This window comes from Centroberyx affinis, unplaced genomic scaffold (assembly GCF_046629955.1).
Source record: "Centroberyx affinis isolate AG114_WGS23_722 - 3 ecotype Tasmania unplaced genomic scaffold, CSIRO-AGI_Caff_v1 ptg003378l_1, whole genome shotgun sequence".
NCBI classification, from domain to species: domain Eukaryota; kingdom Metazoa; phylum Chordata; class Actinopteri; order Beryciformes; family Berycidae; genus Centroberyx; species Centroberyx affinis.
This window is the reverse complement of record NW_027281367.1, coordinates 65457-80307: the sequence shown is the minus strand read 5'-3', so window position 1 is coordinate 80307 and position 14851 is coordinate 65457. Positions and strand designations below refer to the sequence as shown.

The 14851-nt window shown below is 43.1% G+C and overlaps 1 protein-coding gene across 1 annotated transcript in view; it reads right to left on the bottom strand.

Annotated features, from left to right (window-relative positions):
- adgrb2 (adhesion G protein-coupled receptor B2) overlaps positions 1-14851 on the bottom strand; it is a 132758-nt gene that overhangs the window by 84332 nt on the left and 33575 nt on the right. The window contains exons 3-5 of the mRNA XM_071538952.1: positions 12557-12745; positions 5554-5715; positions 302-466 (exon numbers count right to left, since the gene is read on the bottom strand). Of these exons, the coding sequence (XP_071395053.1) occupies positions 302-466; positions 5554-5715; positions 12557-12745 (516 nt within the window). The remainder of the gene's footprint in view (positions 1-301; positions 467-5553; positions 5716-12556; positions 12746-14851) is intronic.

The following is a 14851-nucleotide window of genomic DNA, read 5'->3' as shown; positions in this document are numbered from 1 at the left end:
TAACTCTAGGGCAAGGGGTTCTTAAGCTTTTTTTTTTTTTTTTTTTTTTAAGTGTGGGACCCAAATTAAGTCAATATGAGGCCATTCTGGGACCCAGACTCATTAAAACACACTAGTATTCTTGTCCTTTGGGGCCTCAATCGAAACAGACTCGCAACCCAATTTCGGTCCCAACCCACAAATTGCCGGTATGTGGAGCGGGAGTATCAGACCGATAGTCACGCGGACGCCTTCGGATAACGCGCGATCCGTGTTCGCATAACGGCGTTGGGGGGGGCGTGTCGATTTTTGCCTGTCTTACCGCCGCACGAGGGGTTGGTGCACTCCTTGCTCTCCTGGTGGGGGCCCTTGCACTCGGCCCAGCCGTGCACCGAGGCGCTGCACCGCCTCTGTCTCAGCTGGGTCCCGGTGTTGCACGTCACGCTGCACCTCGACCACGGAGCCCAGTCCAACCACTGGCCCTCCACTGGACACAGAGACAGATGGAGAGAGATGGTGGAGAGACAGAGAGAGAGAGAGAGAGAGGGGATAGATGAAGTCGGACGGGGGGGGGGGGGGGGGTTTGGGAGACGCGGGGAAATCAAGATAAATCGTTGCAGAGTTTTGAGGGAAGGGAGAGGCGGTGGGAAGGAAGAGAGAGGCGGGGGGGGAGGGGGAAAAAGAGAGATGGGGCAGAGAAAGTGAGTCAGCGGCATGTAAACAGAATGTACAATGAGTGAAGACAGAGAGGAGAACAAATAAATTACAGAGGCCATTTGATTTTCCACAAATAGCAACAAGCAAGTGCAACACACAGCACGGGCATATGCCCATTTTTAATATTTCAATCTGTTACGCAATAACTGATTACGGTTCCTTTCAAGCTTTGTTTTAAAGCAAGTCGGAGTTCACACAGAGTGCAGACAGAGTTACACCGCCTTGGAGTTTTTAAAATATGATATTCATTCGAAATTCAGAGTTATTAGAACACATTCAAAACGATCCGATTTCAACTGGAGCTTGGGTAGAAAAAGCTAAATAAAAAAAAATAAAAAAAGACAAGAAAGAGTTCAATCCAATCGAGTAGTGCCTGACAGACAGTGCATGAATACTGAACAGCTTAGCCAAAGCCTGATGACATCAACCCCGGTGTAATGAAAGCCCCCTCTGTCCTCTTTGATTGCTGCAAGAAAAAAAGTAGTGCTGCCGGTGGTAATTGAGTTGTCAGATGAAATATCCAAAACGCACAGAGAATTATGAAAATCACTCAACGATAGGAAGATTAATCATTATCACTGCCAAAAGTCAAAATAAAGGTTTTTGGTCTATCATTAAGTCAAGTTCAAAGCTAGTGACGGTTCATATAATTGTGAGGGTGTGTACCACTCAGGATGATTACACCAAAGAGAATACAGAGGGAAGAGAGTCAACAGGAGTTGGAAACATTTGTTGTTCTGTTTGTATCTTGGAAATGCATGACTGCATGTCAAGGTCCGTGACAAGTAAACTATCAATGAATACTTATTTCTCTCCTTGATACATATTTATGATTAGCACATTTTTGTAACAACTAACTTGACAGAAGAAGCAAATACAGATGGGGTCGGCCTGTGGGCATGCCCTGGCCATTAATATTAATGAGAATACTAGCAGAACAAAGAGACTCATTTTAATATTGTTATGTTTGCTAATATGAGCCATTTGCTAATATCTGCTAATACCTAGCAGACTGGTTTCAAAATAGTCAAATTCTGTCCCTTGACATGTTGGACTATAGTCTTACAAAAGCACAAGTGTTTTCCCATTGGTTTACAAAAAGCTTGATCATTATGTGCGATCAACTTGGCATCATATCATTGCATATTAATTCAGTTGAATATCTGTATACGAGCTTTCTGTATTTGTATCAAAGCAACATTTCTTCAACAATATGAAAAGAAAATGTAGACAGAGGGACTATATACTGTAGTGTGCGTGCACGCGCATGTGCACACATGAATCCTGCTGACAACAGAAAACATTAATTTGCTTACACCCTTTATTATATTTAGGCTTATCATATTATCAACGGTTATTACGTTAAGGGAAGGAATGACATTATCGACTGCTACACACCCTTCTCACTGTTTCAGAACAACTTTGATCCATTAGTGAAGGATGCCACTTTATGTTTTGGCTGTCCTCCATCCTCTTTAACTTTTCAAAAGATCGTGTAAGGCTTGTTTTTGAGAAAAGTGGGCTTGGGACCGGAAGGTTGGCCGCTCGAGGAAACCTGCAAAGTGATGCTCTCCCTTCACTCAACAACCACTGCCAAGGTGTCCTTGAGCAAAGCTGTTATCCTCCAGTGGCTGCTCAGTGGCCAGCAGTTTGTACTGGGCAGCTTCCCAGTGTGCTGAAATTGAGTGTTTGTTGTACTACACTTGTGAGGGCCTTCACTGGCTACATTCATTCCCTAACCTCAACTCCCTCTTCACTACATGCCTAACATTCATTCCTATGGGAGAATAGTTACCTGAACCTGAACCTAAACTTAATCCTAATTCAAACCTTAACCCTGAATCCCCAAGGTACCAACCATAAAACAGCCCCTTAATGAATTGGGGACCAGCAAAATATCATCATGCGGCTATTTGGTGCTCATAAGTTTAAAAATACAAGAACACACACAAACACATTCACAAAAGTAGTGAGCACGAAGCTTGTTGGCAGTGTCTAGAAAAGAGCAGCGCAGCAACTAACACATTTACAGCATCATCTGTACAGGAAGCACAAAATTACATCAAAGTTAAAAGGGTTTCAATCACTAGCGGGAGCTGTGATATTTTTTTTTATGCAAAGCGAGCGAGACGCATATGGTTAAGACGTTTCCCAACAGGGCCGGAATAAGTATTATGTCAACAAACTGAACACTTCCAGTACAGTTGTATTGATTGTAGTGAAGTAGCGGTGTAGTATGGCAATTGGTAGAGAGAGTGGTAGGCTGCTGTTTTCCTTCCAAAACCACAAAGTATCAATTTGTCTGTAATTAAGACATTTATCCTCCAACATAAACTTGGCTATGAACTGACTGTTTATGTTGTGAGAAAGAAAAAAAAGGTAGGTGTCAAAGAACTTCCAGGCTATATCCAGCAAGCTTTCTGCCTACACATCTAAGTGCCTTTTAGGTCTTGATGTGAGCTCTAAAAGGTCTTATATGATCAGATGAATTATGCATGTACGACATTTCCTCTGCTCTTAGCCTATTGACGCTCTATATTTGATGCAACGCCTGTCATATTAACATTTACAACTCTTCCCACATGTGTGCGTGTGTGTGTGTGTTTGCTGTGTTAGGTAAACAGCCTTCTGCACAACAGATAAGCCGATGTGAGGGGGGGGGGTGAAAAAATTAATTTACAGTAATATTGAAGGAGACAAATTTAATGAATTCAAATCTAGACGTAAGATTTGTACCTATAGAGTATATGCTGTGCAGTGGCAAAATCACGCCACAGACACACGTAAACACAAACACACACACACACACACACACACACACACACACACACACACACACACACACACACACACACACACAGACACACACATATTCAGACAAGATCCATCAAAGCTCTATTCTCTATGCGTGGACTTTTCTGCCAAAAGGCCTATGCTGGTATTCATCATTTCAAAGGACCATTGCCTTTGAACTCCCAAAAGCACTGTGAGTCTGCTGTGATAGATTCGCACACACACACACACAGACACACACGCACGCACGCAAAAACACACACATATACACACATTTCCTTAAGGCCCTTGAAGGGAGTGTCTACCCTCTCTGCCAAACCCTCTCTCTCCATCACTGTTCCCAAAACAGCATGGCAAAACATCCCGGAGGGCATACTTTAGATTACGACGTCTCCTTCTTCCCTCTCTTTTTTTTGCAATAGAACTTTGCAGCCTCTTTGTGTGGCGATGGGGACAGTTTTGTTTTATTTAAATATTAACCTTATGAAACCCCTGCTTTTGGAAAAACAGATTAAATGAGACAGTGGGGAGGGTGAGGACACAAGGAGGATTTAGCCCACACAGGCTCCACTCCAGTTTGCATTCATAAATTCAAAGGCGGCATACGTGCACAGGGAGTGCAGGGGATGTTTTTTTTTTTTTTTTTTAAATCCTCATCTCATTTACCCTGAGATAATTGCTCAGTCTATTTATACCTACAGGTGTATGCAAATAGGATGCAGTATGTTTATAGACACATAAATACATATACATATACAGCACATGCAGCATATAGATGAATGCAAATTGCTCAAGCACACACACTCTAAGTCAGACTGAAATCAAATCAGGAAAAAAGAAAAGGTTATTATTCAAAAAGCAACCACCAATTGTTTTATTAAACTGTCTTATGTGTTAGTGTTGGTGTGTGTCCATTAATGTCATTATTCTAACATTATGCAAAATTATTTAAATTCTGCCAATCCACAGTCAATAGAAAGCACTTAGCAAATCAAATCACTGTTATGCCTTGCTGAAATTAATATTCCTTTCTAATGTCAATGCTTTCAAAGTCAAGGGTTTTCAAGAGAGAGACTGAAAACCTAAATAAAACAAAGACACAACGCATGTCACTGTGCCTAAAGTATACTATAAGTCTTAAAATTACAGATATTTGAACTCTAGCTTTTTTTAATGAGATGATGTTGAAATTTCAGCATGTGGAGATGATATATGGAGAATGTAATCATGTGATCATCCGTGACTCCCTCTTGGACGGTGCTCTGTGATTGGCCGCAATCACTGTTGGCCAAAGCTCCTCTCTTCAGATCCCGCTCCGTCGAGACTTCATTTCAATGGCCAATTCCACTCCAACGGCAGCCCGATCAAGATGTCTCGGCTGGACAGTCTGAGCCAAATTGGAATGTAGCCACTGAGATCCACTTGGCGCCAGAACGGGATGGGGGGCTGCACCAGTGACTTATTGCCGTTCTTGACAAGGTAGGCCTAATAGGTAATCTCAGAGAGACAATTGCTGAAGTGCTGCACTGCAGGGCCGCATGGCGATCCAGACCGAGCCGACCGTGATAGAGGCACAGAAACCCAAACCTAACGCTACGGGGGCTTTGCCGGCCCGCGATCCTTGAGGACGGCAGCTTGAAACTCCGGGCGCGAATCCGGCGGACTGACCGGGGATCAAGATGGAATTGTGAAAACACTGGCGGGGGATACTGCAGCGACAGCAGTGAGCATGAGCAGGCAGGAGAGATGGAGGGTTAGTCATATTCTGACAGACGAGAGAGAGAGAGAGAGAGAGACTTGGGTCAATGAAAGAGCTGCAATGGAAGACGGTTTAGCTGCATTGGAAGACAGTGGAGGATAAAGGGATGATAAGGGAATACGCACTGGAGTGTTAACTGGACGTTTTACACAGGATGATTGATAGTTAGAGAAACAGAAATTCAAAAAGGTTGCAGAACACAACATATGAATGCATGTGCATGTAGATCCATGTAAAAAAAAAAAAGAGAGAAAGACAGAGAGAGAGAGAGAGAGGTGCATCATGTAAATGGGGATGGTACTAACCAGGACACACTGCTATGTTGCAGAGTTTGGTCTGAGTCTCGGGCCTCCCGCAAGCTGTGGCCCCGCCTCCGTTCACACACTTCCTGGTTCGGGTCCTGGAGCCCCGCCCACAGGTCACAGAGCACAGACTCCATGACGACCACTCCTCCCACAGCCCATGCACTGCAAACACGCACACACACGCGCACAATGGGGATGAGGTGGAGCGTATCCCGTCGCAGGCAAGAGGGTTTAGAGAATGAGAGAAACATGAGAGATTAAATGAGCGTGGCCACAGGAGGAAGAGACCTCCATCAAAACAGTGCAATTCAAGAAAAAACACATTGTGAATGATGCCGCTCTGACATGGTATGCTGTCAGGACGCATGGTACTACATGGAGAAAAAGGTCAGTGAGGTTAGGAATGAACAGTCTGGCATTTGAAGACATGCGGTTATGCAGTTAGAGTCATGACAAGGAAATGAGCGTGGTGAGTTCACTTCTGAGAATGTTCTATAGCTTTCAGCTTTCTATAGCTCCGACGACTTCAAACGCTTCAAACACCAATTAAAGCATTTAAGAATGTTTCTCTTCTTTTTTTTCTCCTCTCCATTGCACTGCTCATCCCGTTTTAGAAACAATGAAATAGAAATAAAATCAAAATAGAATAAATGAGCGGCGGAGAAGTTCCAAAAAAAAAACTTTGCAGATAACGAACGCGACTTGAAGACGATGCCGTGTTGCTATTTGATTGCACTCGGGTTGCTTTTAGGACTGTGTCTATTTGATCTGCGTTGTCGCTATGTGGCAGTGGCAGATTGTGCCTTATTGTGACTCTACACACACAGACACACATATACGTATAGGCACAAATACACACACACTGAACCAAGATAACATTTAGACCGTTTGGAGATGTCTGACCAGAGATTAGAGGGACTGTTGATGGAAAGACAGAAAAAAAAAAAAAAAAAAAAATATGCTTCATAAAAATGGAGAAGCCACTTTCAAAAAAAGAGTTTCAGAATCTGACAGAGGGATGGCAGGGTTGGTAAATGAGGGTCAAGAAGACATAGAGAGGAGGCAGATGAACACATGATAGAGGGAGATTAGAAGTCATTTTGAAAAACAGAGGGAGCGATATGGGATGAAAAAAGTTTGAGAGAGAGTTTGGAATGAAAGATGGAGGCCAAGGAGGGAGGAGGTTATTTCGAAAATAGAGTGCATTGGGGGAATGTTCAGCAAGGGACCAGAGGAGATAAAGCTATGTTGAAAGAGATGGGGAGAGAGAGAGAGAGAGAGAGAGAGAGAGGGGTACATTTGGAGAGATGTTGAAAGAGAGATGGAAAGCAGGATATGGAGAGGGAGAGAAAAAAAGAGAGACGGCAGGATGGAGATTGCTGGCCCTGTGTTGAGCAGTGCTCAGATGTAAATAAATTATGCCGATAAATAATTAACACTCGTCTATGAAGGAAAGCTCAGAAGAGCTGGAGGAGAGGGCAGAGAGAGGGACAGAGAGAGAGAGAGAGAGAGACTAAGACGGCGGTATTGAAAAAGTATAGAGAGCTGGTAAACAAAGTGAGTTACCCTCCAATGCCACTAAACACAGTATCAATGTGTCATTGTAGCTGCTCTACAGTGCACTTTTATTTTGAAAGAGGAGCAGAGGGGAAAAGTGTCTGGACTGTATTCATCAATATGCAAGTATAACTTTGATTTTATTTTTTTAAACGTGCACAAATGTAAACAACAAACTACAGTCAGACACTTGCATAGTAGGTTACAATTATATGCTTTTTCAAGTATGTTTGTCACTGTATGGGCCTTCTTCAACTGACATTCATTTTAGGATTTTTTAAAGTGAGTCAGAACTACCAGAAACAACCCATATCAACTTTATTTCTCATTATTTCAATACACCATATGAGGATGAGGACGGAAATTGAACCTCTGTGATTTTTGTGCTGAATGCTACCAGTGGAGCAGCTTTCACTGATTTGAAATGAAGCATTCCCATGATGACTGATGGCTGTGGAGCAGTAAGAGAAGAGATCACATGGAGCTATGAAAGAGCATGGGCCTCTACCTTTTGCCATCACAAAAGATGAAACAATACCTATTCCCAAATAATAATATGAATAAGTAATAATAATAAGCTATAAATATTTAAGCATCCTCAAATTGCAAGAAGTTTACTCAGGAGTTTTTCATTCCTACTTTGCAAAACCTTCTCAGGAGACGGAGGCAGAAAGACTCCAGACCCTAACGCAGTACGGTAACAAGCAGAGACAAACTAAAATATAATTTTTTTTTGTCTCCTCACACTGCTGGGTTGCTTGTAAGACATTGTTTATTCATCTGAAACGAATCTCCATCTCTCAAACGCCGTACAAGTCTGGCTGTGCAAAGCCAATCAATTAGCCCATAAACTCAAGTCGTGAAAACGGCTTTGGGACTGAGACAGAGAAAAAGGAGAAAAATATCAATGGGATACGGAGAGAGGGATAGGAAAATGTAGAAACAGATTACATGGGAAATTAATGGGAGAACTAGAAACATCACATAAAATGGTAACTTGGGGTATAGCTGGGATAAAAAAAATAAAATAAAAAATAATGCATGTGGCACCACCTATTGGTGAGCAGGTATATCCTCCCCATCTATCCCAATGTGATAACTCCAGTGTTCCGCAATCAAAGGGCAATCACATTAAATATGTTGTCTCTCTCTGTACCAACAGCATTAACATAGTATGTCTTTTGGCTCAGTGGAGCATATTAGACAGGGAGTGTGCTGCCATCAGCGTTGCAGTCACAGAGGGAGGTGGAAAAGTGTGTGTTTAAGGATGCATGCGCTGGGAAAAATAAAAAAGCAAAGAGAAATAAATAACAAGCCAATCAGCGCTGAACAAAGTGAGCAATCTGTGTCTCGTAGCACGCGGTCACAAAATCAAGTTCATGAACCCAAATGGTGATGTGTAGATGAAAACGCACACTGTTTATTAAAAAGAAAAAATATTCAAAAACAACAAGGGAAACACACACACATGCACACATCCGCCTGGGTTTCTGATGCAAATGCAAGTAAGCTCAGATAACACAAGATAGCAGGTGCACCCCCGCCTCCCCCAGTCACACATACTGTACATACACACACACACACACACGCAATTACCAGGACACACACACAAACACATCACCACCTTCAATGACAGCTCATGTTGAATGAGGATATAAGACGTCTGAACAACCGCTTTCTTTCAATTATATTCTGCAATGACATATGCTGAACATATAAACACTATGACATATTATTTCTTATTTTCTACTTGCAAATGTGTAGCCAGCTCTATGGGGACACATGCATTAAAAGTCTTATGATGAATATCATCAAGCATCTTAATCTGGGGTCAAAGCACAGCACAGCTGCATTATTTACAATTATAATGTGCGTGTGTGTGTGTGTGTGTGTGTGTGGTGTGTGTGAGCCATCTGCGTGCTTGAGCCTGTATGTATCAAAGCATGACTCCATGACTGCATGCACCCTCAGTCTCTTGCTCGAGTGATTATTGGAGCTGTGGTGTTGCAGCGATTGACTGCGCGCTGACCCACACATATTCATAATGCACCATTGTTCTACTTTGTGATTTAAATGTCATTGAATCTATGGCCATTGAGCACGAGCTAAATAGAACAGGGGTAGGGATACAGCTTCACGTCGCACGCTTCGGGACATGAAAGCCTTATACTTCAGTAGTGCATATTAAAAAAAACTTAATTTGCCGGACCAATTACTGCCTAGTTTGCTTTGTCACGAGCCAGACCATTACTCAAAATTGATCATCTGGATCACCTTAATTTAGGAGTTTTACCCACCCCAAAAAAAAAGAGCAGAAAAAATTGTCCATTTTCAGTTCATTGGTTTTCTGTCCAAGCTACTTCTCTTTGATGTCTCCCAACTCGCACACACACACACTCAGACGTACAGAGAGATGTGCCCAGAGACATATCCACCCACACTCACACGCACACACACCCATATTTATAAGTGCTAACTTGTGCACAAACACAAATAAACGGTAAAAACAAAATAGAAAACTCTGGCAAACCCCATCGACCAAATTAAGAATGCACACTCCGCACTCAACACCTCAGGATGCTCGGAGCGAAAATGTGTGTATTTGTGTGCCTTGCATATATGTGTGCGTGTGTGTGTGCCTGTGTGTGTGTCTGTGTGCCTTGCGTGTGTGTTGCTGCCGGTGAATGCATGTATAACAGAATTGAGGATGCCGGTTAAAAACATTGCACTAGTGGAAATACTGTCCTTCGGCTAAATCAGGAAAATGGCGTGACCGGCTGACGTGTTTGCATGCAGGTTCGACTCGTAAGGTTTTAAAATCCCGCTTGGCACATGCGTGTCTGTATGTTTGTGGTAGAAAGGTAGATTCTGAATACTTAAAAATTCAAAAGATTCTCATAACGAGTGTATATATAGATCACTGAGACTGAGGCTGTTCTATTTTTAGTAAATGAAGAGTAGTGTCAGTTAATTTTGGGGCGTAAAATTGGAGTTTAAGTGACTGAACTGAAAGTCAGTTAGCCACAATCCTGGTGCGCAGTGGCAACGCTTGCGTGTAAGTGTGTGTTTGTTTATGCATGTGTGCATGTGTGTGTGTGTCTGCCTCTGTGTGTTTGTTTGTGTGTGTGTGTGAACGACTCCCCATCGGACCGGGGAGAGAGACAGCGGCTGATTCCAAGAGGTAAAGAGATTAATAAACCATACGACCGTGGAGACTCTCCTCCCAGACACATCCGAGCGAAAAAAATGCGGAAATTCGGAAAAAGGAAAAAAAAGAAAAGAAAAAAAAAGTCAATCACAACAAGCGCATTAAACGCCCTCGGGTCTCTCGCTAACACCCCCACAGACCCGGTCTACTTGGATTTGCCCCCATTCAAACAATCCCCAGAGTATCCCAACACCCCTCCAGAACCACAGCAGAGAGACATCAGAGGAGTCTGTTGAATGAGAAAAAAAAAATAAAAAATGAAATAATAAACGGAACATAGCAACCAATATCCCATCAAAGGAGCGGCTGAGGATATTAATATCGACACTGAATGGAAAATGAGGCACTTAGACATACAAATCGCGTTGGCACATTAGCATAAAAACAAGATTAGCATATGCACCGACAGGGAAGGAAAATGTTCCTCTCGTTTTTCTTTTTCCTGTTCCTCTTGGTTTTTTTTTTTTGGTTTTTTCTCGGAAGGAGGGAGGCGCATGAGAAGCATCAGTAAACACTGACTGACTCCTGACTCGCATATGGAAGCATTCATGTATGGAGGAATGCACGCAAAGATACATACCGAATAGGAGACACACACACACACACACACACACACACACACACGCATACAGAAGACATGAAAAAAAAAAGCAGGCAATCACAGCACACGCAAATGCAGTACATACTGATGTGAAAATACTTGCAAAAAAAAACACAAACACAAACTTAAATTGAATATATTTAGAGGAAGGGAAAAGCCAACACTGCACGCATACACCTTACACACACATCAACATCCCACGCACACACACATCAACATCCCACACACACACATACACACACGCCGCTACTTCAAATACATACATACGAATACGAAACCGCTACATTAGGGGAACGCACACGCATAATTCCAAGGCGCGGGAAGAAGTGAACGGAGCCAGTAAACAGAAGTGTGAGTTTCCAGAAGCACTCCCACTGTGACACCACGCAAGGAGAGGCTCGTGTGACTCATTACGCATCTTCCCCGTTTGAGTGTGTGTGTGTGTGTGTGTGTGTTGACATTAAAAGCACCGCGGCGAGTGTGAGGTCAAGCTTGGCAACATCTCACTGAGAAAGCGCGCTGAATGAAGCGGCCGTCGGGTACCTGTGTCCTTCCATTCAAGAATTTATTTCAGGGCTCCCGGACGCGGAGGGCATCGTTAACGTGGTTTTAGAGGTTTGTCTGCCATCTCCGCTCTCCCACATGTATCTATATCTGTGTGTAGATATATAGGTAGAGATATAGATAGCATGAGAGAGGGGGGTAGAGTGAGAAAAGGCAAGAGGAATGCAGTGAGAAACAGAAAGAGAGGATGAGGGCTAAAGATAGAGAGGCACAGAAGTGTGAACCTCTGAGTCGTGGCAAGTCTCATAGACTTGCTGACATCGACCCTGGGTGTCACAGCTCTCTCTCTCTCTCTCTCTTTCTGTCTCTCTCTCCCCCCCTCTCTCTCCTCAGTGTGAATTGAAATGACAAAGTGACATTCTCATTCTGTGGGTTTTTTTGCTACACCATGGCTAGATTATGTTGCGGCTGTACAGGTGTGTGTGTGTGTGTGTGTGTGCAGTCATACCACCATGCCTTCTTGAAAAGCGACTGTTTCAAGTCTCAGTTATTCCAACAAGAATGTCACATTTGTCTTTTTTTCTCAGGTTTTGTTGTAAATATAAATGTGTGTGCTGCAGGTGTGAGTGAGATTTCCTGTGAGAAGCCTGGGGAAGCCTATGCACTTGGTCAAATATTATGTTTGTATTTATGTATGTATTATGTATCATGTATCAAATATCCATGATATCAAATCCCATTTTATTTTTGGTGGCCACTTTGCATCCCTGTATTGTTCATTCGTTTTTCTCATTCGTTTTCTCCACCCACTTACTCCTATTTGTGGGTCACAGTTAAGGGCTGGAGCATATCCCAGCATGCATTGGGCAGAAGGTAGGGACACACTCTGGACAGATCACCAGGGCAAACAGATAGACAGTCACACTCACATTCATACCTATGGGCAATTCAGAGTCTCCAATCCACCTGCCTTGCATGTATTTGGGAGGAAACCCATATGTGAACATGGGTAGAATATGCAAAGTCCTTTACGCATCCTTTTTGCAGTGAGACGACAGTGCTAAATACTGATCCAACGTGCCGCCCTAGTGAGCGATGTGTGCATAACCGAATTAACGGTGTGGTGAACGTACCTGAGCCGGTGATCCCGGGCTCACCCGGACAGGAGGCGGTGTTGTTGCACATGCGCGTCTCCCGCAGGGCGCCGCTGCACAGCGTCCCGTACGGGGAGGACACGCACGAGCGCGTCCTCACCTGCCAGCCCTGCCCGCACGTCAGCGAACACACGCTCCACTGAGACCACTCCTCCGCCGCCGGGTCGCCTGGAGAGCCAGAGAGACGTGGACCGAGGCACGGGAGGGGAAGAGAGAGAGAGAGAGAGAGGATAGATGGGAGGGATAGAGTAAAGTTACAGGAAGACTAAATCCACTCTCTCTCCCATTCATCGTCCCATACTCTGCTTCTTCTCCTCCTTATATACTCAACGATTCCCAGTTTTCCCGAAGAAAAAAAAATCCTTCAACACCAATGCTGTACCTTGTAAAGTTGATGCATGTGTTATGTTGGATATTACAAGGAAGGAGACTTGGAAGTCAGATGAAAAAAAAAAGGTAAAGAGCTTTGAAATATTGAAGATGATAAAAAGCCTGAATTTGTATTCATGAAGTATCGAAGCACAGTGCTTATCTGAGACCAGTTTGCCTATGAAAGAGGAATCCGCCTCTAAAAACCAATTCATTAGGGATAATCATCATGTATTCGAATGTGATCTCGGCTCTTTGGCCCCCAATCAACTCCTTTAAAAATCTTCCATGGGCAATGCAGTTATGCTAGGCTACTTGGCTTGTCAGTTAACGTTAGCAAGCATACCTTAGAATATATTATGTTAGAGCCCAGTTCTCCCATCATGTGACTTTATGTTGAATATGATAATAGGATTATGAGAGTTATGGGAAAATGTGCGGCTAAGGTATGAAGAGTTATAGTTTGTTTAAGGCAAATGTTCCAGATAATACAACTTTTACCTCCTTTAGTTAAATAGATACTACTCAATAACAGGGATCCACTGAGGAGCCGATGTTCCAATGTTTCCAGAACCGACAGCATCAAAACACTTTTGCTTTATCATTTCCCGTCAGTGATTCAGTTTTTTTCCATGCTTCTTTTTTGACTGGAATAAAATTATCTTTTCCTTTTGACCAGGCACCGTGGCAATATCACCGTGATAAAACAGAGAGAATCAAAATCACAATCTGTGAAATCATCAAGAAAAAAAAGCCTGCGACTACTTGACTGATAATAAATGGGCTTTTTGTTTTGGGTTACTAGTTATTTTCTGTGGTTACGGGAGCAATTTCTAGCTTAATGTCCAATTGATAAGACTACTGTGAAATAATGTTCATTTATGCGTAAAAGCTCGAACAAAAATTCTACCAATTCTTCAATTGCTTGTCTAAGAAAAAGCTCCAGTTTTTGTCCCTTGATGAGCTAGTTAGAAAGGTTAAGTTAACAGAGTCTCACTTCATTAGCTTTTACATACAAGAGAGATTTGCTCATGTTGGCCCGAAAACCTCAATGTGAATTTCCTTATGGTGGATTTTCATAGCGTATAATGTACACATGGGCTGACCTGTGATCCCACATCCTGCTGTGTATCCTTGCAAATGTATAAATACGGGCCTGGGTGATTTGCATATGTCTTTAATCCATTTAAGACCCCTAAAGCCTTGATGTGAATAAATCTTAATGGAATATTCATAAGGCTGAGGATACCGTTAATGGGTATCCTCATCCTGGTAGGTGATATTCATAAGAAATATATTAATACTCATGGGGAATTATGGCGGCACGTGTGATCCCACTGCAAATGGAGGCTTTTAAGCCCAAAGGATTGTGGTCGATGTGATAAGGATTGTGGTCGATGTGAATAGTGGCGTAAGATATTGATATCTCGTGAAAGTGGGGATTTGCTTGTTGGGACAGTGTATACTGATTACTGATGTGACACATATGCAAACACATCTGTGTGTGTGTGTGTGTGTCTTCTGTGTGTCTGTCTGTATGTATGCGGCTGTGATTGTAAGTTTGCCAGACAGCCGGAGAGCGGCCCATTCTTCCCACTGAGTTAACGCCCTTGAAGGAAACTCTTCTCTCTTTCCACCCCTCCCTTCCGCTCCTCTCTTTTCTAAATTGTTTATGAGCGGCGTGTCCTTGGATGGAGGCGTCATCACATGGCAAAGGAGGAAATCAAATTAATTGCATGTCCGTTAATCGCATTACATCTTCATTAACATGCAGTGAGTCAGGGCTTAAGCTCATCGCACAAGCCTGCAGGAGGGGGGGGGGGCAAGGAGGGGAGAGCAGAGGGAGAAAAGAGGAGAAGAGGGACAAGGCAGAGCCAGGGGTTTCCCTCCTGGTAGGAATTCCCT